The sequence below is a fragment of the Melospiza georgiana genome, chromosome 13 (genome assembly GCF_028018845.1).
Source record: "Melospiza georgiana isolate bMelGeo1 chromosome 13, bMelGeo1.pri, whole genome shotgun sequence".
Classification (NCBI taxonomy): domain Eukaryota; kingdom Metazoa; phylum Chordata; class Aves; order Passeriformes; family Passerellidae; genus Melospiza; species Melospiza georgiana.
This window is the reverse complement of record NC_080442.1, coordinates 7,863,361-7,875,607: the sequence shown is the minus strand read 5'-3', so window position 1 is coordinate 7,875,607 and position 12,247 is coordinate 7,863,361. Positions and strand designations below refer to the sequence as shown.

At 42.2% G+C, this 12,247-nt stretch overlaps 1 protein-coding gene across 1 annotated transcript in view; it reads right to left on the bottom strand.

Annotated features, from left to right (window-relative positions):
- PRTG (protogenin) overlaps positions 1–12,247 on the bottom strand; it is a 73,248-nt gene continuing 61,001 nt past the window's right edge. Inside the window, 9 exon segments of the mRNA XM_058033614.1 lie at positions 1–336; positions 1,423–1,527; positions 2,482–2,647; positions 3,577–3,697; positions 4,240–4,422; positions 7,928–8,098; positions 8,795–8,922; positions 10,543–10,729; positions 11,242–11,337. Of these exon segments, the coding sequence (XP_057889597.1) occupies positions 1–336; positions 1,423–1,527; positions 2,482–2,647; positions 3,577–3,697; positions 4,240–4,422; positions 7,928–8,098; positions 8,795–8,922; positions 10,543–10,729; positions 11,242–11,337 (1,493 nt within the window).

Here is a 12,247-nt window from a genome sequence, read left to right as displayed (position 1 = left end):
TCAGTCGGGCCCGGCGGGGAGGCCCTGCCCAGGCCGGGGGGCTCTGCCGCCCTGAGGGCTGCCCGCGGCCGAGTCTCGGCTGGCCAGAGGGCTGCTGCCCGGGGGGGTGCCACCGCCCACGGGGGACAGGTGAATCTCATCGTTGGATTCGTGAGAAAACCTGCCGGAGTCGCCGGTCTCGTGGCTGCCCTCGCTGTTGGCCGAGTGCTCCGTGTCGGCTGCAGCGCCGAAGGGCCCCGGGAAGCTCGGCTGAGGGCCCGGGGAGCCGGGGGAGCCGGCCCGGCCCAGCAGCACGGCGGGGCACGGCTGGTACAGACACACGAACCTCCGCTGCGGCTGCACAAGAGCACAGAGAACACAGCCTCAGAAAAACTCAGCCATAACTGGGATCTTTTACTGCATTTCCTGGCTTCTATTCCACCAGAATGCTTCTCTCAGGGCTTTCCTAGAGCAGTTTAAAAATAATCAATCTCAAGTCTTGCTCATACTTTTCTCTTCCACAGTAGATGAAATAATCCTTCTAGATAAGCATGGCTAATAAAAAATTATTTCACTGGAGAGTATTTTAAAAACACACTTCGTAGAGCTCCCTCCCATCCCCTCATGCATATTGTTTAAGCATTACTCCTTAGGCAATAGCAAATATTTTTCATATAGAGGCATCAGAAATAAAAGCTGTTTGTAGAAATATTTTTCAATATGATTTTACAAAATGGATATCAAGACTTTCTAATTCTTAAACACACAGGAGCACAATACAAGTTAAAATGCAATGAAGAATGGTTATATGCTCCATAGGTATGAATTTGCATAGTAATGTTCCAGATTTGGTTTAACACTTCAGTTTTAAACTGCTCTTTTTTCTCAGCCAAATAACAAATATGTCCAGACCAACAATATCAGAAGCCAGACAGTTCTACAGTTCTATTCAGGTTCTCAGTTTTCTCAGTACTTTCCCTTCTTTGTTTCTCTTCAGCCAAAAAAAAAATTTAGCTGCCAGAGTAGGAAAGGATTCTTTCTATTTTAATATCATTTTTGTTTTGTAAATACATATTTAATTTGTGTTTATATTTATACAGAGTCTCTGCAGAAGTAGTTCATGCAATGCAAAGTACACAGAAATCTTTCTGCTCACAGATACAAAGGCAGAGGCAAGTAAGCCATCAGTTAACAGTAGAGTTACAGTGTCTGCCTACTGTAGAGAGTCACAGTGTCCTGACAACAATATCTGTCAGTAAATGGAATTTCTGTAAGACTGTACTATGGTGAGATAAAACATCCTCAACCTCACCCAACTGAAACTGTCCAATTAATACTAAGACCACTAAATATGTTTTCCCATAACCAGAAAACTATGTATCTTCCTTTGCAAAGAGGGTATTACAGTAAAGATTGTGCCTCTCTGCCCATTAGAGCAATTACCTCTTCAGTCTTTGCCTTCTTAGCATCTTGGAAGAACAACCACCTTTTCTTGCCATTAGTCTTTGTGACAGGCCCATAGCTGTTAATAATCAGATCAGATCCTCCCTACAACAGAGGAAAATGCAGACATTTATTTTAATAAAATAAATTTCTAAGACTTGAAAATATTTTTCTATTCCTACCAACTGGTTCCATACTGAAAATGAAGACAAATGAAACCTCAGTAGTGAGTCACATTTTTGTGGTCTGGTACACCTCTGCTCAAGACAAGTCAAGAAGAGATCCACTAAATCAGGCAAGCTTTCTGTCCAGACCCAAAGCTGCAGGACTGCAGGCACACAGCAAAATATTCCAGCTCCTGCTCTTGTTCTTAGAATGAGGCCATTCCTAGGCAGTGTCTGTGCCTCTGCTGGCTCCATTTCCATGTCTCAGCTCTCACACACCTCCTCAGGGAGCAGCTGTACTCCAGTTTGCAGCGTGAACAGAACAGAGCACAGTACATGTGGAAGGAAGGCCACTGTGGTGGTGCCACACTGCCCTCCTGGACTGAAGGTTCTGCACATCCATGGGTACATTCTGCCATCCAGGCCAATTGATAATGTGACTGAGCATGAGTTTATAAACTGCAACACTGTCTTACCGTAAATATAGGGAAAAGTAATACTTTTCTGAACACCTGTTTAGTGCCATAGTTGACTCCTGTGCACAGGCACTGACTGAGCCAGGTGCTGACAGGAACTCTCACTTTTCTCCTGGGACCAGCAGAGGCCACAGAGCAGTCTGTGGAGCCTTTATCCTTTGAAGCTGTGCCAGGGCCAAACTCTGCTACCTGCAGAGTACAGCTGAAGACAAGTGTACTCGACCACATCTTCAGCTGACCTTGCAGACAAGTCTTGAAAATTTGAGCCTGGATTGCCAACTTTGTGCTTGTCCCATTAATAAAACAGCCTCCTGGAGGTTCATAGGATATATATTTTACTTTTGATAAGGACTCTGATATTATAACAATGAATTCTAAAGAAAGATTTCTGACCTGGGAATTAGCAAAACTCACAGTACCTTAGCATCAATGAAGCTGTTTCCCACTATCATTGGCAGTAAGGATTGTTCATTCTCTGCAATTCCTTCAATATTCTTCTCCAGCTCATTAGGGCTGGGTAATGAGATGCTGGTATGCGACAGCTGGTCAGTGCTCTGCTGCACAGCCTTAGGAGCAGATGCTTTCCTACACAATGTTAAGGAGGAATAAAATTGACCCACAGGAATACAATACAAAAAACTTCAAGGATAAACTTCAAAGCTCTTATTAATCAAGTAATCCTGGTATATTCTTGGCATTTACGTTTTGTTATACGATACTCCTAACTCACATGGAATTTAAATGTTATTGCTTGTGATAAAAATAACATCTGCTTCCAGTTAATCATACACAGTAGGCTACAAGCTTGTGTGCAGACAGGAATTGTCATGATTAGTAATATTACTTGGAGGAAGTAACCACTAATGACATTAAGACCTTTCTACCATACTACACAGAGCTGTCTCCCATTCCATATTTTTTCCTGCATGTAAGCTAAAAAGCCCTTGTTACTGGAAAACACTCTCAGTGAGTTTTTTAATTTATTATTTCAAGTGACTTATATTTGCCCTGATCCCAAATTTTTGGGCAGTCATTGGCCAGTTTATATCCTTTAGCAGCTGATGACAGACATAGATGGTGACTTGCACCACTGCAAAGAAACTGCATCATGGATCTGCTTTAAAATCTGCATCTCCTTTATGCGAGAGTTCCTCTTGTCCAGCAGCACCAGGGAGGTTAAAGCCTTGCCAGCCAGGTGTGGGCAGGCTGGAGGGCTCAGCAGGAGGAGCAGATGATGAACAAACAGCAGCATGCTCCTCTGACCCAAACTGGGGGTTCAGCTGCAAACATGCCTCATTCTGAGCTGTCAAAGCACCAGCACTCTGTGGGCTCTTCCTCCTTTTCAATGGAGAAGGGGCTCAGGCAGAGCAGGAAGAGCCAACAAAATGCTTTGCTTCCAACACTGGTAGAAACGGGTGAAGAGACAGAGTACTTCAGAGAACTCTTGGAGAAGAAGGCATGTCCAAGAGTGAGTGCAATGAAAAAGAGCTCAGTCTTTGAGAACAAGAACATACCTGGCTTTACTGCGATAAATTAAGATCAGGATGCAGATAAGGATGCAGGTCAAGGCTATGCAAACCCCAACAACAATGCCAGTCATTGATTTCTGGTCCAGATGGTAATAGTCAGAATAAGCTGTATCAAAAAGGAACACAGAAAGGCTCAGTAAATAAGAAGAGTTAACCCCTGCTCCCTGTCAGGAAATTAATATGGTTACAGTTACAACCACAGAGACAAATGCTTCCTTCTAATGAGATTTCCAGGCCCTCTCTGTCATACATTTTTATATTTTTGAAAATAAAGCTTGTAGACCAGAGGAGTGCCTGGTCAGTGCAGTCCTGGGAGGAGAGGAAGAGGACAGACCCAGAGCTACTGGTACAGATAAAAGACTTAAAGGAAATGCCTTAGAAGACTGGCTGCAAAGTTACTGATGTAATATTCAAACCAGTTATGTATTCTCACTTGAAAGGCAAACTTTCCATTTCTGAGCAAGAGAATTAGACCAGTTCTGAGTTGAACTGAGAGAAAAATTCCAAAATTGTTTCATTTAGAAGAAGAAAATGCTACACTGTTAGGACTGTCTCACATGGAACAGTTTACCCAGAAAGAGGTCCCAGCTAAAACAAACAGGGATCTTTTCTCCCCAGTACTTGAGACAGTGCAATCAAAGCTCTGACCTGTGGAATCTCCAGAATCCAAACGTTTGGGTCTCTGGTTAGACTCTGGTGTCTCCTTTGGCAGGACAGCAAATTCCACTGCATTAGAGAAGGGTCCCTCTCCCACTTCATTGGAGGCTGCTATTTTAACCAAGTAGATGTTTCCTGCTATAAGGTTTTCCAGTAAAGCCATGGTCATTGCACCTGGGAAAAGATACAAGAAACAGTTCCAGTTTGACAAAATTTTAGGGAAAGACTCAGATTTAGACATTGGGACCTACACTTTTTTCCCAACAGCACCTCTAAATCTTGCTTGAGGATTGTGATCACTTTGATATGTTCTACCCTGCATACACAAGATACAGAATGAACACTGGATTTGCCTTCTCCTCCCTGGTTTCCTTTCTCTCCATTCTATTTGAACACAGGATACTGTGAAGTGCCAGTATAGTTCAAAACCAAGATTCAAGTACTGGCTATGGCACACACCACACCAACCCTAAATCTAGCACAGCCTTTATATTGTGATCCCATCTGCAAGGAGATGCACCCAGCATTAACCAGACTCAGGGAGAGAAACCAGAACCTCTCTCATACAGAGCACATGTGCCTCTCCTCCACCTACTGTACCATGAATGTGAATGAAAATTGACATTCCAGGTTCACTTTATCAAATTTCAGGTCTAGTTAAATGAACAGGAAGCTCTACAAGAGCACCTTATACCATGATTTTAAAATAAAATTAAACCCTATTTAGACCTGTGTAGGCTTCCTTGATTACTGTGCATCTAAGCTGTGCTACTAAGAATATTACAGAAAATGTCTTTTTCGTATGCTAGGGATTCATTTCTTAAAGTCCCTGAAGGCAGGAAAAAAGATTAAGAAACATAAATAGGATTCACTAGCATTGTCCTTAGACAGGCAAAACTTCCAACAAAGTCAATGAGAGCTTTGCCTGCCCAGGGACTGCAACTACTGCTTAGAATTCCAATTCATTTCTAAAATGCCTGTGTTTCTTGCTACCACAGAAATATGCTTCTTTTATTTCCCCGCAGTGGCAGTTACAGCACTAAATCTATCTCTTTGCTTTCACATATTCCATTTACTTTCTCAGACTGAAGTCAAAATTTTAACTTTTTTAATCAGTTTGAGAAGTCAAAATTTATAGTATCATGGGAGCCTATAAAATGCAAGGTAGTTTTGTTGACAGAAAAGATTATACATTTGGCAAAAAGGAAGCTACTTCAAAAGCTGTTTCAGTTCTTCCATAAAAAAAACCCATTAGCTGAAAGCATTTGAAGTAAAATGCGAGGTATCTGTAACCAAAGGAGCTGTAATATTTAGCACCAGCAAGGGTGAGAGGTCACATTTCAATATCACAGGCTCCTTGCCACCAGCTCCTTTCCAATCTGCTGCATTGCTAAAGCAAGGGAGCACTTGGTACTGATTTACTGCACACCAAGTGTGCAAGGGCTGTAACTTCTGATCCACTTGAAGAGAGCTAGGGAAGAAGGGGGAGGTGGCTGGAACATAACTCACATCATCAATCAGCACCAAAATGCAGTTATATTTTCTGTTTTGCCAGGCCTAACGCAAGCTCAGTCAAATTAGGGGGTGGAGTGGGAGAAAATTTCCTGCATAAACTAAAGCCCATGCTAGGAATTTCATAAGTGGCAGGGTTGGTTTGGTGGGTTTTTTTAATATTTTTTTTATTTGAGGGGATTTCTCTGGAGGAGTGAGAATGGAATGGAGTCAAGATTTCACAAATCTTTTGCAGAACAAGTTTAGCATCAGACAAAAGATTTTTATTGCATAGGGTTAACTGATCTAATCAGAATAAATGCATTAAAAAACCCAAACCCTGCTTCTACCTCAAAGTACCTATGGAAGGACTGTCACAGGACTGATCAGGGTATGTGCCCAATTTTATCTCTACATACTAATTTCCTTTCACAGACCTTTTCATCTAAATTTTAACTAAGACCATAACAGATTGTCCTAGTGTGACAAGATGCCTGAATTCCACACCATGCCTCAAACCCCAATATATCTGTCAAAATGTAAAATTTGTGGCTCCAACATTGATGGACACTGAGATTTATAGCTCTCCATTTGCTCATTCCCTCCAACACTCTCAGTATGGGAACACATGAAAATGTTTACTGTTATTGCCATGCTGCCATCAAAATCTCATCATGAAATACTATCAGAGATGCTGTTCAGTTTCACAGGCATGACTGGGCTGAACAATGCATCTGAAACCAATTCAGCCACTTTGCTGCATGCAGCAAATACAGTGTATCATCAACAGAATGACAAGATTTAGTCTTCAAATATGAGCCCTCTGTGAATTTAAATCTGCTGGGGTTTTTACTGAGTAAAAAATAACAGTAAATTTGTCCTTTAATATAACAATATCACTGTTTCTTCCAACAATTTAGCTGGACAACTTTATTTAAATTACTGTTTCAATAGTGAAAACCCATGAGCTCAATCTTCCCCTGTAGTTAGACCTGATTGATATTTCAGACTAGTTATTTCTCACAAATTTAGTTTCATAGTCCTTTTCCTGATACTCCTCACAGCTGCCCATTCTCTGTGAGGCCAGCTTGACAAACTCCATTGTGCTGCAGCACACAAAGTGGCACTGCCATCTTTCAGAGGGGTTGTTGGTCCTTTGCCCTCTCTTCAGCAGCAGCATGAAGAACAACAGCTCTGAACTAGAACAGCTCGCTCTCCATGATGGTGGAATGAATTATCCTCTGTGAGAGCATACTCATTAAGTTTTTAGAATTATCTCCATAGAAAATTTACAGCCTCACTCTCTCCTGACAGCTAAGTTTCCAGCCAGGTAACACAATAGAACAACAAAACAGTAACTCTTCCAGGGCAATCCTCTTAAATAGGCTACCCAAGCACATGACTTTACTCTGTAACACTGAGATTTCCTCTCTGCTTTAAGACATTATTAAAACATTATCTATTCTGAACTACCTCTGTCTATTTTGACTATCAACAGAACAATAAAAGCTTGTTACTTTTTTTCTGGCTACAGTAGAAATCTGTTCTTGATTCAGCTCTTCAAATCCCAGTATTACTCAGAAAAGTGCCTACAAAAATTTATACTATGTCTACATTTAATCACAGAGATGTGACTGCAGTTCACGTCAGCATACCCAAGGTACTGTGAGATTAGCTGGGGCTCAGCAGTAGAATAGAGCCAGAGAGTTAAATTGAATTTGCAGAGTGATTTACTGGGAGTAGGAGAAAGTTCATTAAGCAAACTGAGCTAACTGGATTGGCAGTGATCGACAGAAACTATAAACCCACACAGCCACAGTGAAACATCTCAGAGACTTCAGATTTGAAAGAATGCATTTACAAAATGAAACCATCACAATCCTGGTTACAACGAAACTAAGATGGATGTAATTGGATTTACAAGACATTTTGGTTTACATGCACACTCTGAGCTCCAAAGCAACACAGAGAGACGCTTCTCCCCTCACCTTCTGAATATGAACTTGTTTTTTAATACATCTTCCCATGGCAATAATTCTAAACTATTTGGAACGTTTATGTGAACATTTATATGAATTTATTTCATAATTCATAGCAGTAGTGGAGTCCAAGGTTGCTGAAAGTAACAAAGCATCTTACAAATAGCATCAATGTTCATGCAGTTCATAGGGTGATGATTTTATTTTACCTTCTCTGTGCAACACTTGCCATTCCCCAGCAATCCAGGCCTTCCTGGATGCATAGAGGATAGTGTACCGTGTGACAACTGTTTCAGGACCATCAGGTGGCTTCCAGGAAACCAAAGCAGTATTATCCTCTATCAAAGTCACCTTCACTCCTACTGGAGGGCCAGATGGTGCTGTGAGAACAGTAACACAATGCTATTAGGCTAACCCAATTTACATGCAATTAAATTGCTCAGAAAGGAACTGATGTGCAGTCCTAATGGCTACTGCTACATCCCAGACACCACATTGAAACCACCACACACAGCTCCTCACAGACACTCTCCTGTTACCTCTGAGCCACACAATACCTTAGATTCTGTAAAAGCAAGCTTTGTATTTTTCCCTCATCTCCAGAACTAAACAGTTACTGACAACCTCCCACTTCATTACCCTGTGAGCAAGTATCCCCCAAACACTGCTTTGGAACTGCAGGTGTGGATTTTCCCCTACCAGGCTGACAGTAAATCAAACCAGCAGCTAAGGCAGTAGATTTCATAAATGAATCAGCCACACCTCTTTAATATATACATATTTTAAGGTTTTTATTCAAGTTGTTCTAGTTAGTTGCTGCTAGTAGTGAAAGCATCACACTTTATACAAAAATCAATGCTAGTTTAGGATGGATTTTGAAAAATAATTTTACAGTTCCAAAGCAGGGATTGCCCTGCTAGCATTTTTCTATGTCTCACCAAGAAGAGCACTATCTGTGTCTCAGAGGAAAGGATTTTCCTCTCTTACACACAGCCTAAAATTAATAAGCACTTTTTCAGGCTATTTGGTTTACAAAATGTTCTTAGAACTACAGGGGCCCTCTCCTGGCTCCTTACCTTCAGGGAGAGTAGTGTGATAGATTACAGGACTCCAAGGACTGGAGAGCTGGTCCACGTGCAGTCGAACTGCAAACTCATACATGGTTTTTGGCTCAAGACCTTGAACTAACATGTGAGTCTCTGACCTGGACAGATGAAGGAATAAAACGTATTAAACAGCAGCAGTTGACTTGAAGATCCCCTAATCAGATGTCTCAGCAACATGAGTAGATTCCCACTGTCAGTTTCACACAGGGCAAACACATGGCACATCTAAGTCCAGACACATGGCACATCCTACCTGGAAGGGCAATTGGAGCAGCCCTGGAGCTCTCAGGAGGATGCTGTATCTGCTGTCAATTGATGGGAGCTCAACTTTTTATAAATGTTGTTTGAACAGCTGATGCATAAAGAGTATTATTGGCTGGATCACCAGCAGGTATCCCAAACTCAGCTCTTTCTACCCTCGTCCATAGGACACTGTGCTTGAAGCTGGAGTTACAAGCTGCAACCAGCATCACAACTGACAAGGCACGTGGATCTGCTTCCCAGTTCACACACAGAGGCTATACAGGCAACATCCCTTCCACTTATGCCTCCGCACGTCATGTTTAGGGGATGAGTATGAATGCTCCTTACTGATCTGGTAGCAATATTTAGTAATATATTAATTGCAGAATTGATTCTATTAATTATAATATTGCAGTTTACAATTTGATCATAAAGTCAGTTGTAGACATTTCATTTTACTTTGATTCTGGGGCAGAGGGAAATCCTTCATATATGCCAGGGTTAATTCTGGATGATAATACCCCATCAAGATTAAATCTCAATTTTAAATGGTCTTACTCTACAGATATTGCTTTATTAAATCTCATTTAGTATTTTCATCTTCTGTACTGCAGGGGCAGTAACCAGTACTTGCAATAGCCTCATCCAATCACAAAAAGCAGCACTCATTGCTATGCTCCACATGGCACACTAAGAACTTTACATGGTGATTATACTGTGTCTAATCATTAAGCCAGGAGTTATACAGCAGCAGATGTGTTCTTGGAAGAGAAAACCATGAATATAAGGATGGAAACTATTTATCCTTTAAGACAGCATTTTTCTTATTTAGAGGCTTGAGTAAACTGAAGTTTTGAGAGAGCTACACACATGGATTCATTCCCTCAGCAGCCCCTCAGCCGCCAGCACGGAGCAGCGTTCTGCTCCCACACCAGCTGGGCAGAGGCTGAACAGCAGCCCAAGGCAGGCTCCATTCCCTGTTCAGCCATTCTGTGCCTCACACATTGCTCCTCTGCAGAGCAAGGATTCCTACTCAGTTTTCCCCTGGCAGGGTGCCACACACTCAGGAACATTCACTGTGGCATTCCCACAGTGAAACACTCAACCCCTCAAAAATTCTCATTTTCTCTTAAAATCAGACACTGGACTAATACCCATCTTTGTCCTGACAAGTTACCTATAAAACAGGTATGGTATAGATGAAAAAAAGCCTAGAATTAAATTCAACCTAGACAGCTAAAAACACATTAAACAAAGAGCTAGCCCAATGAGCCAACATAAGGATGGCCAGTAGAGAATGAAGCTGTTCTATGAGTATATCTTAATCCAAGAAACTTAACTAAAAGCCAATGGGCAAAGCACAGAGTCCTCTGAGGGAAATAAAAATTGTTGCTAGTGAAAGAAAATGAAAAGAGAGCAGGAAGAGAGCGGGAAGGATGTGGAGCTGGCAATGCAGGAGTCCAGGCTGCACTCACGTCTGCAGGTAGAGGACCAGGGAGGCGTTCTGCAGCCCCACGGGGTTGCAGCGCACGGTGTAGTTGATGAGCTGGGCAGAGGTGAAGGCAGGCTTGCCCCAGTGCAGGAAGATGGAGGAGGAGGTGTTGGCTTTGGCATACAGGTGGTGAGGGGGCGGCGGCGGCGGCACCATGCGGTCACGGACAGCTGGAAAACAAAACAGGAGCAGGAGTGAACAACTGCCCTGGGTACAGATGCTGGTCACAGGAGAGGTCTGAACCCACAGTTTAGATACAAATCTTCCTAATCCTGGTATTCAAACCCAGGAATCTGGTTAAAGCTATTAGAGATCCCTCCTCACCCAATACACGTCCAGTATTATTTCTGCAATCCCACTAGTTTGCTCAAAAATGAAGTCAAAACTATCAACAGAGACAAGAGAAAGAGATAAATCTCTCATAAGAAACAGATACATCATGTTAGATGATGCAGATAGTTCAGCAAGGGAAGGAAATGTGCTTGGGCTGTCTTCTTTCTTCAACTGTGCTTCATGAACACAGGACTCTGTCTCAGCTGCAGTATTTGTCACTGATATGATCTTTCTTGTTCTCTGTTTTACACAGAATTAATTGATTGTTTAAAAGTTAAAAACAAAGAGCTGCTGGGACCCTGAAACACCTCAACCCTCAATAAATTCTTCATGCATCTACAACACTTACAGACACATCCTGGAGTGCTGACTGTTTGGTCAGCCTGATAACCTTCTTCCATACTGTTGTATGCCAGCAGCCTTACATGATACTTTCTTCTAGGATCTGCAGAAAGAGCAAAGGAATAATTAAACTTCAGGGAAAAAAAAAACAAACCAGAAAAAAAAGAGGATATTTGGACTTGTACAGATAGTGAGACAAACTGATGCTCCTGAAAGTTTGTTTCAAAACTTTTTTGCTACCAGCAGTGGACTGATGGACAGGTTGGATGCCTGTAAGGCTGTCTTTTTCTCCAGCCCTGCAAATTCCCCCAATTCTTTGCTCAGAAACAGTCAGTTATCTCCCAATGTCTCTTGCAATAGCCTAAAGCAAAGGTTTGTAGCAGAATCAATGGGAGTAGGACAAATACCACATTTCTATCTGTAACAAAGCCACACCTTCACAGCTACAGAGCTAGATTTAATAGTATGATTCAGCATACTGTTTTCAGACCTCTAATAAAGATTTGTTAAAACAAACAGCAGGAGGTCCACAGAGACCAACATTTGTTTCTGGATACACAAACTGCAAGGAAGCAGGGCAGTCAAAGCAATGGCAGGACAGCACCCAGCAAAGAAATGGGAAATGTTTTCGTTCCAAACTGTGAGGGAGATAAACTGTGAAACAACAGGGATTGTTAATAATGCTTTGACTAGGAAATTCTGCCTCCATATGTTTTCTTGCAAGCTGGTTCTGGCAGTCCTAGAGGGCCACCATTCCAAGCTGGAAGGATCTCCCCATTCCCTTTCTTTGCCCACACTTTTGGGTGGCCACATTTCAGTTTGCTGCTTCTCTGTTCTGTTGATGTTATACTGGCCTTGATCCAAGTGAAAAATTGCTGCAGAGGAATGAGTTGGGAAGGGCCCTGGAGCTCTCTAAGGGGTGATGGCAAGGGGCACCCACAGGAGGAGGAGTGCAGGCTCCAGGGTGGCTGCTCTGCTTCCTGCAGCTGCTCCCTTGCAACTGCATTTGCAAC